The following is a 16,276-nucleotide window of genomic DNA, read 5'->3' as shown; positions in this document are numbered from 1 at the left end:
TTAATATGCTGAATTTATTCTATGGAAAATGTAAAGGAGACTTTCAGTTCTCTGAAGAAATGATTCATTTTAATGTAAGTTTGGAGTTCCTGTCTATTACTCAATAATGTATGCTGATAAGTAGGTCAATGGAGAGATTCACAGATTTGTAGATCACCACAGACAACTCAAATCAGTCTTTCTGGAAAACATAGAAGTGAACAAAACATATAGATTTAGGGTTTGCTCCAGCAGGCTATTTTGGGGATAATCTCTTACTATTTTATTTACTATCAGTGATTCAATCTAGTCAGAACAGACCTCTCTATATTTTAGAAAAGACATCAATTTAGGAGGTTTTGTATTAGGAGCTGAAATAGCAGCAAGACCAGTGTGGCTGAATCATAACATAGGTGGAAGAAAGTAAACTGTAAGAAAACTGGAAAGTTGTTGTAAGTCTTTCCAGGTTTTTCCTGATAACATCCTGCTTGTCATTTCTTATCTCACAATAGGAGGGTATGAGCAAAGAACAGAATTTGGAAATCAAAACATTTAAAGACAACACATTTTTAATGATTATACCAAGAAATTGGACAAATTGAATAAAAGAGAAAAAAGAGAAAACAGGAAGTTAAGAATTATCTCATTTTGAAAGACATTGTAAGACAAATAAAGACTTTCATGTTTCATCCTGGATGTGAAAGAAAAGTACTAGAATTTATTGGGTGCTGGCAAGGAATTGAACAAGAATATCCCTTTGGCAATTCAATGGAAAATTGAATCAGAAAAATCTACAGGAAAATGAGGTGTATGGATTCTGACTGGTCCAAGTCAGTTCATACTAAGGGGCATTTCTGATGTTCAACTACTTTTGCTTTGTTTTTTATTGGAAAATCCAATATTCCTTCTAACATAATATTTATCATGTTTTCAGTAAGAATAACTTAATTTTACCTGTGTTTATTGAGATTGTTCTAGTGGTGTATTTTGAGCATTTGGGGCTTATTCATAAAGTGGAGGATATCCAGGATTTTCAGGATTTGGAAGATAACCAGGATTAAAAGGAATTGGAGGATAATCAGGATTTGTAGGAAATGGAAAATTGCCAGGATATCTAGGAACTGGAATATAGCCACGATTTTGACGATAAAAACGATATCCAAGTCGACGTTCTCTGTATTTCTTTTAAAAGAAAGAGACAATAGGAGACATAAGTTTGGGTTCATTGATTTTCTTGCAAATTTTTAGAATCCATGCAAATATTGAAAAAAATATTTGTGTACACATTTAACAGAGAGTAAAAATGCTCACCTATAACCGGATTATTTGGATCACCAGAATAACATATCTGAGCTCTAGTGGAGACCAGATAGATAGATACATAGATACATAGATACATAGATAGATACATAGATTTGGATAGAGATATATAGATATATACTCATTAATACAATTCCAGGAAATCTCTTAATTAACTAAACTGGAAGCACTCACCAATTCATCAAGTAGGATTTATTTAATATACTGGAGGATCCTCATTTCTAAATACTACTTAGTCTTTCCATGATTCTTAATTTAAAAACAAAAAGCTTAGACAATACTCTTCCCATATTTTATCACAGGTAGAAAAAGCAAAGAAAACCATAAACATCCCTGGACTTCATTGGGAAAATGATGAAAGATCAAAAAAGATATCACATTTTTCCTGACTCCAAATGGAGAAGATAATCAAAAATGACAGTTGCAATTATAACAACTGACTTCTCTGTACTTTTGATAATATAATTGAAAGAATTAATCACCTCTAGAATTAAGGACCTGACTTCAAATCCTGCCTCTAAAATCCACTGAGTCATGAAATCTTATTAGACCTGAGTTTCATTAGCTGTCAAATGAAGGCATTACATGAGATGGCCTGCAATTGCCTTTCCCACTTTAGATTTCTGAAACGGTGGCCTCTGGAGGACAGAGTTGAGGAAAAAAAGAAGTGTTTACAAGACTCTACCTAAGAGATTCCCAGCCTGAATGAGTTGAGATCTTGTCAATATGATCTTACAACATTAAATCTTGGAATAGGAAAAGGGAAGCAACCTGATTAGTGTTACATGGGCAAGCAGTAAAGTCAAAGCTTAATGACTGGGAAAGACTGATGATATAGGATTGGAAAAGAAATTCTCACTAATTGAAACTAAAATCTTTCTTTAAAATCAGATTCAAAGCATCTAACAAATTTAGCCTCATGTCATAAGGACATTGACAACAAAACCATTTAAGTGACATTGATAATATAGAAAAAGGGTTATTTTCAGTATAAAAATCATGCAGAACAGAAGTGTTAAGGCTTAATGAGTTACTCCTTTTATTTGGTAGTTTTATTTGGTAGTTATCTGATAGAAATGAGTGCTTTGGGAAAATGCATTTTAGTTGAATTCCTCAGATATGGCCTGGAGACAATGACAAATAGAATTCAGTGTTTTGCAGAAGACCTGGCAAGAATCCCCTGCTGCATAGCACTACAAGGTCTATACTTTGAAGAGATGATGAAAAAGGGTAAAAACATCACTTGCACAAAAATATTCATAGCAACACAAAAATATTCATAGCATCCCTGTTTGTGGTGGCAAAGAATTGGAAATGAAGTCCTTCAATTGGGGAATGACTTAACAAAATGTAGTATTTGTATTTCATGGAACACTATTGTTCTATTACAAACTAGGAGGGAAGGGAATTCAGGGAAGCCTGGAAGTATTTGCATGTACTGATACTGAGCGAGATGAGCAGAACCAGAAAAACACTGTACACCCTAACAGCAACATGAGGGTAATGATCAACCTTGATGGACTCGCTCATTCCATCAGAGCAACAATCAGGGACAATTTGGGGCTGTCTGAAATGGAGAATCCCATCTGTTTCCAGAGAAAGAACTGTGGAGTTGGAACAAAGACCTAAGACTATTACCTTCAACTTAGGGGGAAAAACGTTATTATGTAATTTTGCTATCTCTTATACTTTATGTTTCTTCCTTAAGGATATGATTTCTCTCTCATCACATTCAATTTATATCAATGTGTACCATGGAAACAATGTAAGGACTAATAGGCTGCTTTCTGTGGGGGGGGTGGGCGGAGGGAAGCAAGAGTAGGGGAAAAATTGTAAAATTCAAAAGAAATCAAATCTTTCTTTAAAAAAAAAAAGAAGCCCCTGCTGCTAAGTGACATGAATATCATCAAGCCCACATTTAAGCACAATTCTGCTTATCACAACATTATGCTCAGAAATCAGTGTGGGGGCAAGGAGCTAGTCAATAGTTGACCAATTAGGTCAGGGAGCTGGACCTGGAGGAGATAGGTAACCTTCTAACTTTCCAAACTTAAACATAACCAAATCGAGTCATTTCAGCCAATACTTGTTAAGATCTTCCTTTGTGCAAGGCCCAGGGCATCTTCTAAATGTGAGGCACTTAAGACTCCATCAAGTATTAAGACTACTCTTCCCTCCGCCCACCCCCCACAGTATTAAAAATCCATAAGTCCAGAGATTTCCTCTGATATCTCTTGTCCATGGAATAGAAAAATCTTATAGGATTATTGAAACAGGTAAAATGTAAGACATTAGGGAAAAGAGACTGAATATGGACTTAATTTCTTGCAGTAAACATTTCATCTCACTTAATATGTTGTTGCAATGAAACAACTCTATCCCTGACCATGAATACAGGAGATAAATGTATATAGAAATTGTGTATTCAATTATTTATAAATTCCTAGTAGCCTCATCCTTTGTAAATGGCACCAATTTCTACTCTAAATTTCTCCTTCATTTCAATCATTATTAGCTTGGAAACTATGTGTAATGAGACATTGAGGGCAGGGGAAAGGTTGAAATATAAGGAGAAGGAAATATTCTAATTCATTATATATGTTAAATCCAAAAATTATACATCAAATACAATAAATTATATTTTTTCCTTAAAATAAGGGGTTCTATATTTCTGTTCAAATAAAGAAAAAATGCTTTTAAAGATATACATTCCAGAGTATTAAAACTGGTATTTATTTATTTGAAAATATCTTACCTCTTCAGATGACTGGTCAGCTCTCTGGAAAGCATGAAAAATACAAGAGATTTAGTTACATGATCTAAGTTTGAAAAGAAAAATCCCAAACCTAAGCAGCAATTTGAGTTGTCTGTGGGTAAAGAATGAGTTCTCTCTCTACACTAAGGGAAGAGAAGAATTTTTTTCTGAAATACATGGACAAGCACTGATTATCTTCATTTTTGGGGGGGGGGATGGAAATCTTGGCAGGAAAAAAAACTGTGACCATGAATTGAAGTGTTACTTAACTGAAGCTAATAGCCCCATGATGAATTTTTTATAGATTCTTTATAGATCAGTGCAGAAAGAAAAATAAAATAAAATAAAAAAGTACTATTCCAGAGACAAATATAAAGCCAAGTATACAGATTGTAGAGGAATATTGAAATTGAAAAGAGAAATGGATCGCTCCCAAACCAATTCTCCATTTCCTTGATTACTTACGGCCATGGAAACCAGAAAAGCCATAAGAAAAGCTAGAAGGAAGAGCTTCATGGTTCCAAGCTCCTGTGGAATGGAAAAGAAAGAAGTCTCATATCTTTGGTCTTCTGTTTTGTATCATTATTTTTTCTTTTCAATAAAGAAGAAACATAGGAAAACAAATTAACTCCCATTTCTATGGTAGCATTGAACATCAGAGTGTATTTATTGCAAGACTTGGTGAGCAAGAATATTATTTTTTTTCGATAGACAAATGAATGAACTCAGTCTCAAGTGGTTTTGATCCATGTGACTAATGATTGTCAGAGTCAGAATTTTGATGCAGGACACCAAATGAAAAACTTATTTCTCACAGCATGAAATTTTTCTCTTTCTCTTCTCCTCTCTTTTATTACACACACACACACACACACACACACACACACATACACACACACAAACATACAAACAGAGTCTTCCTGAGGTCTAAGAAACATTTTTAAAAGCTCAATTTCACTTTATTTTCAGTTCCATATTCTCTTCCTGTCCCCCTCCACTAATTTTAGAAGGCAAGAAAATGAAAACCATTACCATTATTTATAATTTAGAAACTTGTGGTTTCCTCTTCTGTAAAATGATTTGGTTAGACTAGATAACTTCTGAGGTTTTTACCTTTTCAAAAACTCTAATTTCTTCACATCTCTCTTCCTCTCACCAAATGTTCATATGTACAATATTTTTAAAGTAACATCATTTCTCTAAATAATATTAAAATCTCCAAAATATTATATTTTTTCTCATGCATAGTTTTCTTAAATAAGATGCCATAAAGTGAGAGATTACAACAAAAAGCTGTTTCAAATATCAGAAATATTACCTAAGTCAGACAACAGGAAGAAGAAATTTTGTTGCAAGAGAGGTTGAACATTGGAGTATCCCAGAGGTATTTAAACTCTACTGCTAATGATATGCTAATTTTGTGGTTGTAAATAATGTCAGTAGTGATGTAGAATTGCAATCACTGACTGTGAACAAAAATTGATTTTGTGCCTATTTTCAGTACCTACCCATGCCAAGAAGGCATTCAACGAGGCAGGCTTTCCAAAAGACTATATACTTGAAGTCTCCAAATTGAAAATTAAGATATCAAATACTTAATCCTCGTGTCAGTCTGAACAGTCCTAAGTTTAGAGGATGTGGTGACTCATAATTGTGATGGAAGTTCTTTCAATGACACAGTTTGTAAGTCTCTGAGGCTAAATTTGAACCCAGATCTTGCCAACTCCAAATGCCATACTTTATGTACTATGCCATGGCACCTACAGATCAATTCTAGAAGCTATCCTTCTTCAGATTTGGCTTAGATTTCATGCCCCCTTGAGTCCCTTTAAGCCTGAGATTCTGTGATTCAGGGATCATAGCACTTATCAAATGTAAGTCATGTATTGACCAGAATATGAAGCTGACAACTTTGCCCAATTCTTTCTCATTTAAATCAAATTCAAATGCAAATCATGACATCACCCTCATAATGTCATTAGGCCTCTGTAAGTAAGAAGGATGACCACCAACAATGCACTTCTGAAATGAAGTACAGTCTAAGATTGGGGTCCCAAACCTGCTTCTAACTCATCCTGGCTGGGTACCTGGTGGGGGGGGGAAGTCACTTGTCCTCCTAGCACTCTCAACAAATCTTGATTTCTATATCATCCAGTATAGTTTGGGATCCACACTGTTGAAGGGAATTTGCCTAAAAGAAGTTCCTCATGTCCATAGTTCAGTAGAAAGAAAGAAAAAAAATTGAATAAATTTAAATTACCAACCACTAAACCAACAATATGAAAACAAAATGGTTGTGTGAATTATTAGAAGCGGGGATGGAATTGTGCAGTTTGGAAAAGGGTATTGAGTCCAGTTGCATTGGAACATGATGTGCTTGAAAAGTGTAATGTGACATCAGAAAGGGCAAGAAAAATTGCACTGGAACACGATTGTAAAAAAGACAATGGAATTTGTATTTTAGCCTGACTCGTTGGCTGCATTATTCCCTTTAACATGATGTCCCTAGTCTGGGTCTTAAATCCTCCTCTCTTTTCACTACCTCCTCTCTCAACTGTGGTGTTCAGTGTCCTGTCTTTGCAGGTAACTTGGACATCTTCATACCCAATCTTCACCTCTCCCTCTGAAAGTGTAGGTATATTTTATCAAAAGCCTCCATGACATCCTCAATGGATATCCTATAGATAGACTCCAAAGTGCCCAGAATTATACTCACGTCTCTCAATTTTAAGCTGGTCTTTTGTCCAAACCTTCTTATTTTCATTTAATTAAATACCGTCCTCCCAGACACTTACATTCACAACTTCAGAATAATCCTTTTCTCTGTACACTCCTTCACCCCCATATCTAAACAACCATGAAAAATTTTCACAGCATCTTTAGTGTCCATCCCTCTTTTCCATTCACATAACCATCACTTCAGCTAAAGCTTCCATCACCTTTACAAAAATGTTTTCAATAACTTACTAAGCTTTTAATTTAGTTTTATTTTCTTTTTTACTCCAGTCAGGCCCATCACAAATTTCCAAGAATGACCTTCCTGTTTTTGATGAAGCAAACAATGTCATTTCCTGCTGAAAAATTTAACGTTCCTCAGTGGTGGTGGTATAGTGCTCTCACTGGCCCTAAAGTCTAGACATTCAGAGTTCACATCTGGCCACAAACCCTTACTTCTGTTAAGTGACCTTGGACTATGTATGTAACCTGGGGTAGATCACAACTCTAATTAATTTACCAAAAGGAAATCAAAACAAATTCAGTTACTCCTTCCAGACCCTAGGCTAAAATCCAAATTCTGTTTTCTTTCATAATCTTGCTCCAATATAATTTTTCCTGCCTTTTTTTCTTCAATTAATCCCTTTGAAAACAAACTGATCTTAATAGCATTTTTTCTTCACTTACTCCATTCGAATACAAACTGGTCTTAATAGCATTTCCCAAATTTAGCATTTCATCTTCCACCTCCATACATTTCCATTCCCCAATTGCCCTCCTTTCTAAAGGATCTTAATCTTTCTTGAAGGCTCAACTTAGACATAATACTTCTGTCAGATAGGTAGGATAGAAACCCAGAAAAAGAAGTAATTGAAGGATGTAATTACAACCCCTCCACACTCAAAATTTCAGGGCTTAATCACAAAATTGTAGAGATGTAATTTCTCCTGATATTCTCAAATACTTGAAATAAAAATATTTGGTAATAATTTTTCATATCTTATTAATTTTATATCCTGATTTTCCTTTCAAATTTCATTTTGTAACTGTTTTTCCAAAGCTATAAATGAAATGCAAAGAAATCTAATTTTAAAAGCCAAGTCAATGTTTCCCATAGGAGGTAATGTGATTGCACATGAGGAGTCAACTAAGAGTCAATAAGCACCAAGACAGAAAAAACAAATTATTTTCCTTCTGTACTTGTCTAGGATGTCATTTTTCATTAAAAAGTTCAAAAAGATTTTGTCATGCATTACAAATGCCTTGTGAGAAAGTCTCTAAATTATAACAGTGACAACAGCATTGAGTCATACTGGGGCAAGAAAATATGTAAACTTTTCATCGATTATTCAACACATATCAAGTTTTCTTCTTTGGTAGCTCATCAGAATGTTACTTTTATTCCGAATCGGCCTTAAATTCACTGTGAGAGAAACTATGCTGAAAGCTTTTGAGTAAAGGAACCAAGAATAACAAATAATAGAAACAAAAGGAATCTTTTAAGTAATCTCTTTTTATCTCTATTCAAACACTATATGAATGGGAGATGATTTGAAAAGTTACTGGACCCAAAAAAATAACATTTGTAATGCATTAAAAATGAAGTCTTTTTTTCCCCATTGAAAAAGATGCCTTGTTCTTTCTAAATGCTTTCTGAATCTAAATATACTATCTGATGGATGTTTTTCAATTTGCTAATGAAAAACTTGACAAAGACTTATAAGTTCCCCTTCAGTTGTGCCCCATTGGTGGCCTATGGAACTGACACCGGACTGGAAACTTCCAATTTATTTTTGTTGATTTTTATGCCCAATGAAGAGCATTTTCCTTACTAATTTATACATAGATAATCTATATCCATGAAAAGAATTCTTAAACCATCTTTTCTAATCAGAACCAAGAACCAATGGTGTGTCTTTCTTTAAGAGCTGTGTCTGTTTCCTGAGTTTCTGGATCATAGAAAGTTTAGATATTGATCCTTGATGTTTAGCAGAATCATGGAGAGATTCACAGTCACAAGAGTACAAGTCTTCATTGTTTTTAGGGTTTTTTGCAAGGCAATGGGGTTAAGTGGCTTGCCCAAGTCCACACAGCTAGGTAATTAAGTGTCTGAGGTGGATTTGAACTTAGGTACACGTGACTCCAGGGCCAGTTCTCTCTCCAATGTGCAACCTAGCTGCCCCTCTAAGGAACACTTTGAGGAGAATTGCTATCACAATTTGAAGGTAGTTCCATTTGTTTATGGGCTTCGATCACCTTGAGAAAGAGACTTTCTTCTCAATTTGTAGCATCATATGAAGAGGCAGAAAAGAAGATAAACAAGAAAAATGGAGACAAGTGTGAGACAAAGGAGTTCACTGTAATGTGATAGGGAGAACTAGAAGGGAGAACAGGGAGAGCAGGTCCACTTAGCTCCTTTGTCCCCTAGATTTATAGAGCTTGGAGGCAATTTTACCTTCTGGTTCATTTGCAGCATTCTATATCGTTTAATTATTCTCTTTTTATTCTTGATTCTGTGAATAAATTACTTGGCCACTAACAGGGAAATATCTAATTGTATCAGATTTGTTGTTTTAGAAAAAGGAATCTAGTCCTTGGGAGAAGTCCAATTCTAGAGTAGAACCAATTGGAGGGAATTTTGCTAATTTTTGTAAAAAAATCCAGAGCACATCCACTCAATTAGTGATGAACCAGGTAGGAAGGTAATAATAAGGAAAGGATAAATGAAGAGTAGAGCATGGTGGTTTTCCAGAGTAATTTTGACATCTTGTTTCACACAATTGTAGGGCAGCTACGTGGTGTAGTGGATAAAATACTGGATCTGAAGTCAAGAAGACTCAACTTTAAATATGAGCTTGGATATTAATTGATGTGTGACCCTGGGCAAGTCACTTAACCCTGTTTGCCTCCTTTTCTCTTCTGTCAAATGACCTGGAGAAATATAGATTGAACAATGATTTTTTCACTATTTTTGGTTGGGGTTTTTTATTTCCTTTGTTTTCCTCCTGGCATAACTGATACAATAAGGCAATATGTCTTGAATTACTTCAGTCTTATAATTGTCTTACTTCTCAGTTGGTGGGGGAAGGAAGTTATCAGGGGGAAACAATTGGTAATTCATGATTTTTAAAAATAATAAAACTAACCCTAATTAACTTTAAAAAGTCAAATACAAACAAACAAAAAAGAAATTTGGTCATCATAATGATCAGTTGTAAAACCAGAGAACCTATACCTGGCAATCTGCCCAGCTCTCAGGGACTCAAGGCACAAGGGAAGACTTATTTTTTTACATGAAAAATGGAGAGATTCATTTTGCTTTATGATCTACTGGTACCAAGACTTTTAGTTTTCTTATTTTTTTCATCACTTCGAGGAGGCAGGAGGTGGCATGGAGAGATTTTCCTTGATTCAAAGAAAAGTAAATTTTAATTTAAAGGAAAGTAAATCTATTAAAGGCTTTTTTTTGTTGGCAATCAGGATTGAGTGACTTTCCCAGGGTCACTTAGCTACTAAGTAAGTGCCTAAGGTTGATTTTTTTTTTATATTTTCAAGGCAATGGCATTAAAGTGGCTTGCCCAAGGCCACACGCCTAGGTAATTATTAAGTTTCTGAGGTCGGATTTGAACGCAGGTACTTCTGACTCCAAGGCCAGTGCTCTATCCACTGAACCACCTAGCTGCCCCCTAAGGTTGATTTTGAAGCTCTTGACTCCAAGGCTGAGCTTAATCAACTGGGCCACCAAGCTGCACCCATTATTGGCTTTTAAAAATGTTATTAAATGCTTACTATATTACTGTGCAAAGCCTTGAGGAAACAAGTAAAGGGGGAAAAATCATGACACCATGTTTGCCATGCTTGAGGACTTCACATTCTAACTGGAGATAATAAAAACAAATAACTATGTATGCAAAAAATGTTCTTGTAGTTGTTCAAACATTTCTGATCCTTGTAACCCCAATGAGGTTTTCCTGTCTGAAATTCTGGGGTAGTTTGACATTTCCTTTTCCAGCTCATTTTACTGAAGAGGAAACTGAGGCAAACCAAGTTAAGTGACTTGGCTAAGGTCATGGAGCTAGTAAGTGTCTAAGGATGGATTTGAACCAAGGAGATAAGATGTTTTGACAACAAACTCGGCACTCTGCCATTCCACACAAAAATCTTTGTAGAACTTTATAATTTAATAGCTTTAATTACTTAAAATTATATTTCAACTTTAGGGACTCTGAGAAGTTTAGGGCTTTTTACATAGATTTTGACAGAAAGTAATTTTAGAGGTTATCCCAGGCACTTAATTTCTTCCATCGATTTCCCCTGAAAGATGTGCTGACTCTAGAAGGGTTGGTTCCCTATCACCCAAAGGAAGCATGTGGGGAGGCAGTTACCAGAGTTGGTTGGAGAGATGAGTGGATAAATGTTCATGAGGAAAGTGCTTAAAGAATTTTAATTTTTTTTGCAATATTCTTGTTAAGTTAACATTGTGGCTATAGAAGGTTGATCACCAGTGTAATATGAATTTAAGTTAGTCTGACTTCTGGAGAAAATCTGTGGAAACCATTCTTGGATGTCATTCAATGTGCTGGCATCAACCCTTCTTGCCAGCAAGCAGCTCAGAACATGAATACAATGAAATGTATTTGGAAGATTAAAAACAGGACTTGATAGACCTCTGAGAAAATAAAGAAGCCATCTTCCAAAGATCTGGGTATAGTCCTAGGTGTTTTTCCTGTTCTTTGCAGTTACCAGCAGGTGGAGTAAGCAATCACACTACTATTATCAAATTCACTGCCATCCCAAACTCTTCTCTTGCCCCATTAGTGCAGGATATATGACATAAGTGGTTTTGAAGTTTTTCAAAGAGTGAATCACTGTGATCAGATAGGCTTTGACTCTATTTTGGAGTCCAGAGAGACAGATGGCACAGTTCTCCCTGCTGCCAAAGTGCCTTTGATGCACATATAATCACATAACTCTTGCTCAATAATCATTGGTGACTCCCTATTGCTCCTAGGATCAAAATTCCACTGCTCTGTTTATCTTTAAAAGCCCTTTACATGTGAGTCACAAACTTGGAGCAGGGAAAATGTTATCTTGATTATCCAAAAAAGGGGGGGGGGCTGCAAACTATAAGGCAATGATCTTTTCTTTCCTTCCTGGAGAAACTGTAGACAGATATGGTTGGAGAATTTCTAGAAAGAGCTAGAATGGCTTCATAATCAAGTCCTGCCACAATAATCTTTTCTTTTTGAAGAGGACTACTAAATTAATAGATGAGATCAAAGAAGATAGAAGTTTACCCAGATTTTTAGTAAAATTTTTGACTAAGTATTATAAACCATTCTTATGAAAATGGAGAAATGGAAATTAGAGAATATAACCAGGCAGTGATGGGGAAAGATTTTAAGTGCCTCCATTAACTGGATTAACTCAGATTAAGCTTTCGAAAGAGGTTTTGAAAGAGGCTTGAGAATGGTGACATACAATGGTGACATTGTTGGTATCAATGACTAGTGCAACAAGAAAAGGGTTGCTCAACTGAATATGCTACTGAGAGACTGTTGGAGAGATGGCCTGGGAGTTTAAGGGGCCATGACCTTAACTGGAATCCAACTCAGAAGTATTGGAAGGGGAGTGAACCAGCTCCAGAAAATGGAGGTGGGTGATTTCCTCTCACTGAAGCCCTTGAGCCTAGAGATGAAGGCAAGGTTAAATTAGAGGGAAGACTCTTCAAACTTCTGTGATATAGCTGTTTACATATATGACATACTGCTAATGAGTACAGTCAGAGATGAAAGCAGTTTTCCCGGTCATTAAGGCTAATCCTTTCACTTTGCAGATGAGATCAGTGAAGTTTAGAGGACTGAATTTGGCTTGCCTATAGTCAATCAGAGAGAAAGTGGCAAGTGTCTTGAGAGGAGCACTCTGACACTCAATTCTAAACAACCTCTGTAATACTTTGCTGCCTCCATAAAAACATCTGGCTTTGTAGTTGTTCATAAGCCTGTTTGTTGTCATTTTGTGAATCTTCCTTCTTGAGGGCATAGCAAAAGGAAACATGATTTAGATTTTCCTTGAGGCTGAAAACTGGGAAATTGCAAAATAATTTTTGAGAAATTGAGATTTTGAGTCTCTAGTTATAGTGCGTTGAGACCCCCAAGAAAGGGGAAAAAATACTGGCAATCCTTGAAATGAAAACAAAACTACTTGGAATGGATTATGTCAACACTGATTCATGCCAAAAAATATGGAGGAGTCAGTTGTATAAAATATTAAGCCTAAAATTTCATAGTAACAGAGTTGATGCATCTCCACTTCACTCTCAGGTACACCAAGACAGGTAATCTGTTGAATAAAGCATGAATCCCTGAGCCTCTTGAAAGGATTAATGGTGAGTTCAAAAGGTCAAAGCAAAGATAGAAATGAATAAACCTACAAATAAACCTAAATTGAGCTACCTCAAATCTGGTAGGGATCAGTAGAAAAGCATCAGTGAGTCAAATTTTCACTTACTCCAAAAAAAACTCATAGTGATTTTACAAGATGTCATTTGATCCAAATCAAATGGCATCCATTTGATGCCAAAACCAAAACAAACTGAAGTCCAACTACTAATGTAAAATACCTCAGAAACATTTTTTCTAATTTTTTCTAAACATAACTATCTAAGAGAGGACTATCCTGACATACACAAAAACAGAGATGCAGGTTTGGCTATGGAGCCATGGACTTATATTACATATCTCTTTCTTTAAAAAAAAATCATGGTGTCAGCTGCATGACACTGCAGCAGTTAAGTGGCATACAAGATAGAGCACTGGACCAGGAGTCAGGAGGACCTGAGTTCAAATCCAGATTCAGACACATATTACTTTCCTAGCTGTATGACCTTAGGCAACTGGCTTAACCCCATTACTTTGCAAAAAAAGTGCATAATGAATTAAACAAGTTACATTCAAAATTGTCCTGTCCATCTTCTTTGAATTTCATTAGTTCTCTTCTGTGCATTTTTACAAATATGCTTCAATGATTCCTGTTTCTATATCACTGCTACTAACTTATCAATCCCAATAAGATGCTAAACTAAAAAAAAAGAGGAAATTATATCAAATAAAAATATTCAAGCAAGATTAATCAGAATAGAGCCCGTATCTGAAAAGACCACATCTAAAAAATGTAACCTGACTTGATTTTTCTCTCCGAGGGTAGATAAAATATATCATCATAAGTCCTTTCAAGACATGATTGATCATTGTAGTGATCAAAATTCTAGTTTTCAAATGTGGCTTTCTGTTTGATGTTTCTGTCCTTGTAGAAACTGTACTGGTTCTGTTCACTTCATTCTGCATTAGTGCAGAATTCAACTGAGGATTCTCTAAAGAATGATTTCTTTTAAGGTGGCTTAGCCCTACCTGATCTCAAATTATATTATAAAGCATCAGCCATTGGTATTGGCTAAGAAATAGAGTGATAGACCAGTGGAATAGACTAGGTGTAAAAGCAGGAGATGATTATAGTAATCTGCTGTTTGATAAACCCAAAGAGTCTGGCCATTGGGATAAAAACTCCCTCTGATAAAAATTGCTGGGATAATTGGAAGTTAGTATGGAAGAAATTTAGTTTAGACCAACACCTAACACCCTATATCAAGATAAGATCCAAATGGTTACAGCACTTAGACATAAAAAAACAATACTGTAAGCAAATTAGAAGATCAAAGACTAGTTTACCTGTCAGATCTATGGAAAGGGGAGCAGTTTATGACTAAGGAAGAGTTGGAGAACATCCCCAAAACCAATTAGATGATTTCGATTACATTAAATTAAAAAGCATTTGCACAGATAAAACCACTGTAACCAAGATCAAAAGAAATGTAGTAAATTGGGAAACAATCTTTACAACTAATGATTCGGACAAAGGATTCATTCTAAAATATACAGAGAACTGAGTCACATTTTTAAAACAAAAAACCATTCCCCAATTGACAAATGGACAAAGGATATGCAAAGACAATTTACAGATGAGGAGATCAAAGCAATCCCTAGCCATAGGAAAAAATGCTCTAAATCATTAATTATTAGAGAAATGCAAATTAAAGCTTCTCTGAGGTACCACCTCACACCTCTCAGACTGGCCAATATGACCAGAAAGGAGAATGATCATTGTTGGAAGGGTTGTGGGAAATCTGGGACTCTATTACACTGTTGGTGGAGCTGTGAACTCATCCAACCCTTCTGGAGAGCTATTTGGAACTATGCCCAAAGGGCAACAAAAATGTGCATACCCTTTGACCCAGCAATACCACTACTGGGTCTATATCCTGAAGAGATGATGAAAAGGGTAAAAACATTACTTGTACAAAAACATTAATAGCAGCCCTGTTTGTGGTGGCAAAGAATTGGAAATCAAGTAAATGTCCTTCAACTAGGAAATGGCTTAGCAAACTGTGGCATATGTATGTCATGGAACACTATTGTTCTATTAGAAACCAGGAGGGATGGGATTTCAGGGAAGCCTGGAGGGATTTGCATGAACTGATGCTGCCTGAGATGAGCAGAACCAGAAAAACACTGTACACCCTAACAGCAACATGGGAGTGATGTTCAACCTTGAAGGACTCATTCATTCCATCAGTGCAACAACTGGGAATCATTTTGGGCTGTCCCCAAAGGAGAGTGCCATCTGTATCCAGATAAGGAGCTGTGAAGTTTGAACAAAGTTCAAGGACTATGCCCTTTAATTTAGAAAAAAAACGGATATCTTATTGTCTGATCTTGTTACGTCTTAGACTTCTTGTCTCTTCTTTAAGGATATGACTTCTCTCTCATCACACCCAATTTGGATCAAGGTACAACATGCACACAAAGTGAAGACTGACAGATTGCTTTCCGTGGGGGGGGGGGGGGAGGGAAGTAAGATTGGGGGGGATATTGTAAATCTCAACTAATATCTTTAATAAAAATAAATTTTAAAAAAAATGATTTCTTTTTTCTTCAGAAATATCTCATTTATTTTTGAGTTTTACAATTTTTCCCCTATTCTTGCTTCCCTCCCCCCACTCCCCACAGAAGGCATTCTGTTAGACTTTACATTGTTTCCATGGTATACATTAATATAGTTGAATGTGATGAGAGAGAAATCATATCCTTTAGGAAGAAAAATAAAGTATAAGAGATATAAATTTACATAATAAGATAACAGTTATTTTTCCACAATTAAGGTAATAATCTTTGGTCTTTGTTCAAACTCCACAATTCTTGCTCTGAATACAGAAGGTATTCTCCATTTCAGATAACCCGAAATTGTCCTACGTTGTTGTACTAATGGAATGAGCAAGTCCATCAAGGTTAATTTTCACCCCCATTTTGCTATTAGATTGTACAGTGTTTTTCTGGTTCTGCTCATCTCAGGCAGCATCAGTTTATGCAAATCCTTTCAGGCTTCCCTGAATTCCCATCCCTCCTGGTTTCTAATAGAATAATAGTGTTCCATGACATACATAAACCACAG

General features: G+C 35.7%; 1 protein-coding gene across 1 annotated transcript in view; it reads right to left on the bottom strand.

The window, feature by feature from the left end:
* STATH (statherin) overlaps positions 1–16,276 on the bottom strand; it is a 99,203-nt gene continuing 82,927 nt past the window's right edge. The window contains exons 3-5 of the mRNA XM_074228391.1: positions 4,055–4,078; positions 934–1,161; positions 1–190 (exon numbers count right to left, since the gene is read on the bottom strand). Of these exons, the coding sequence (XP_074084492.1) occupies positions 982–1,161; positions 4,055–4,078 (204 nt within the window). The 3' untranslated portion in view covers positions 1–190; positions 934–981. The remainder of the gene's footprint in view (positions 191–933; positions 1,162–4,054; positions 4,079–16,276) is intronic.

This window comes from Macrotis lagotis, chromosome 3 (genome assembly GCF_037893015.1).
Source record: "Macrotis lagotis isolate mMagLag1 chromosome 3, bilby.v1.9.chrom.fasta, whole genome shotgun sequence".
Taxonomy (NCBI): Eukaryota; Metazoa; Chordata; class Mammalia; order Peramelemorphia; family Peramelidae; genus Macrotis; species Macrotis lagotis.
Note: the sequence above shows the minus strand (reverse complement) of the source record. Positions and strands in the feature narration are given on the sequence as shown.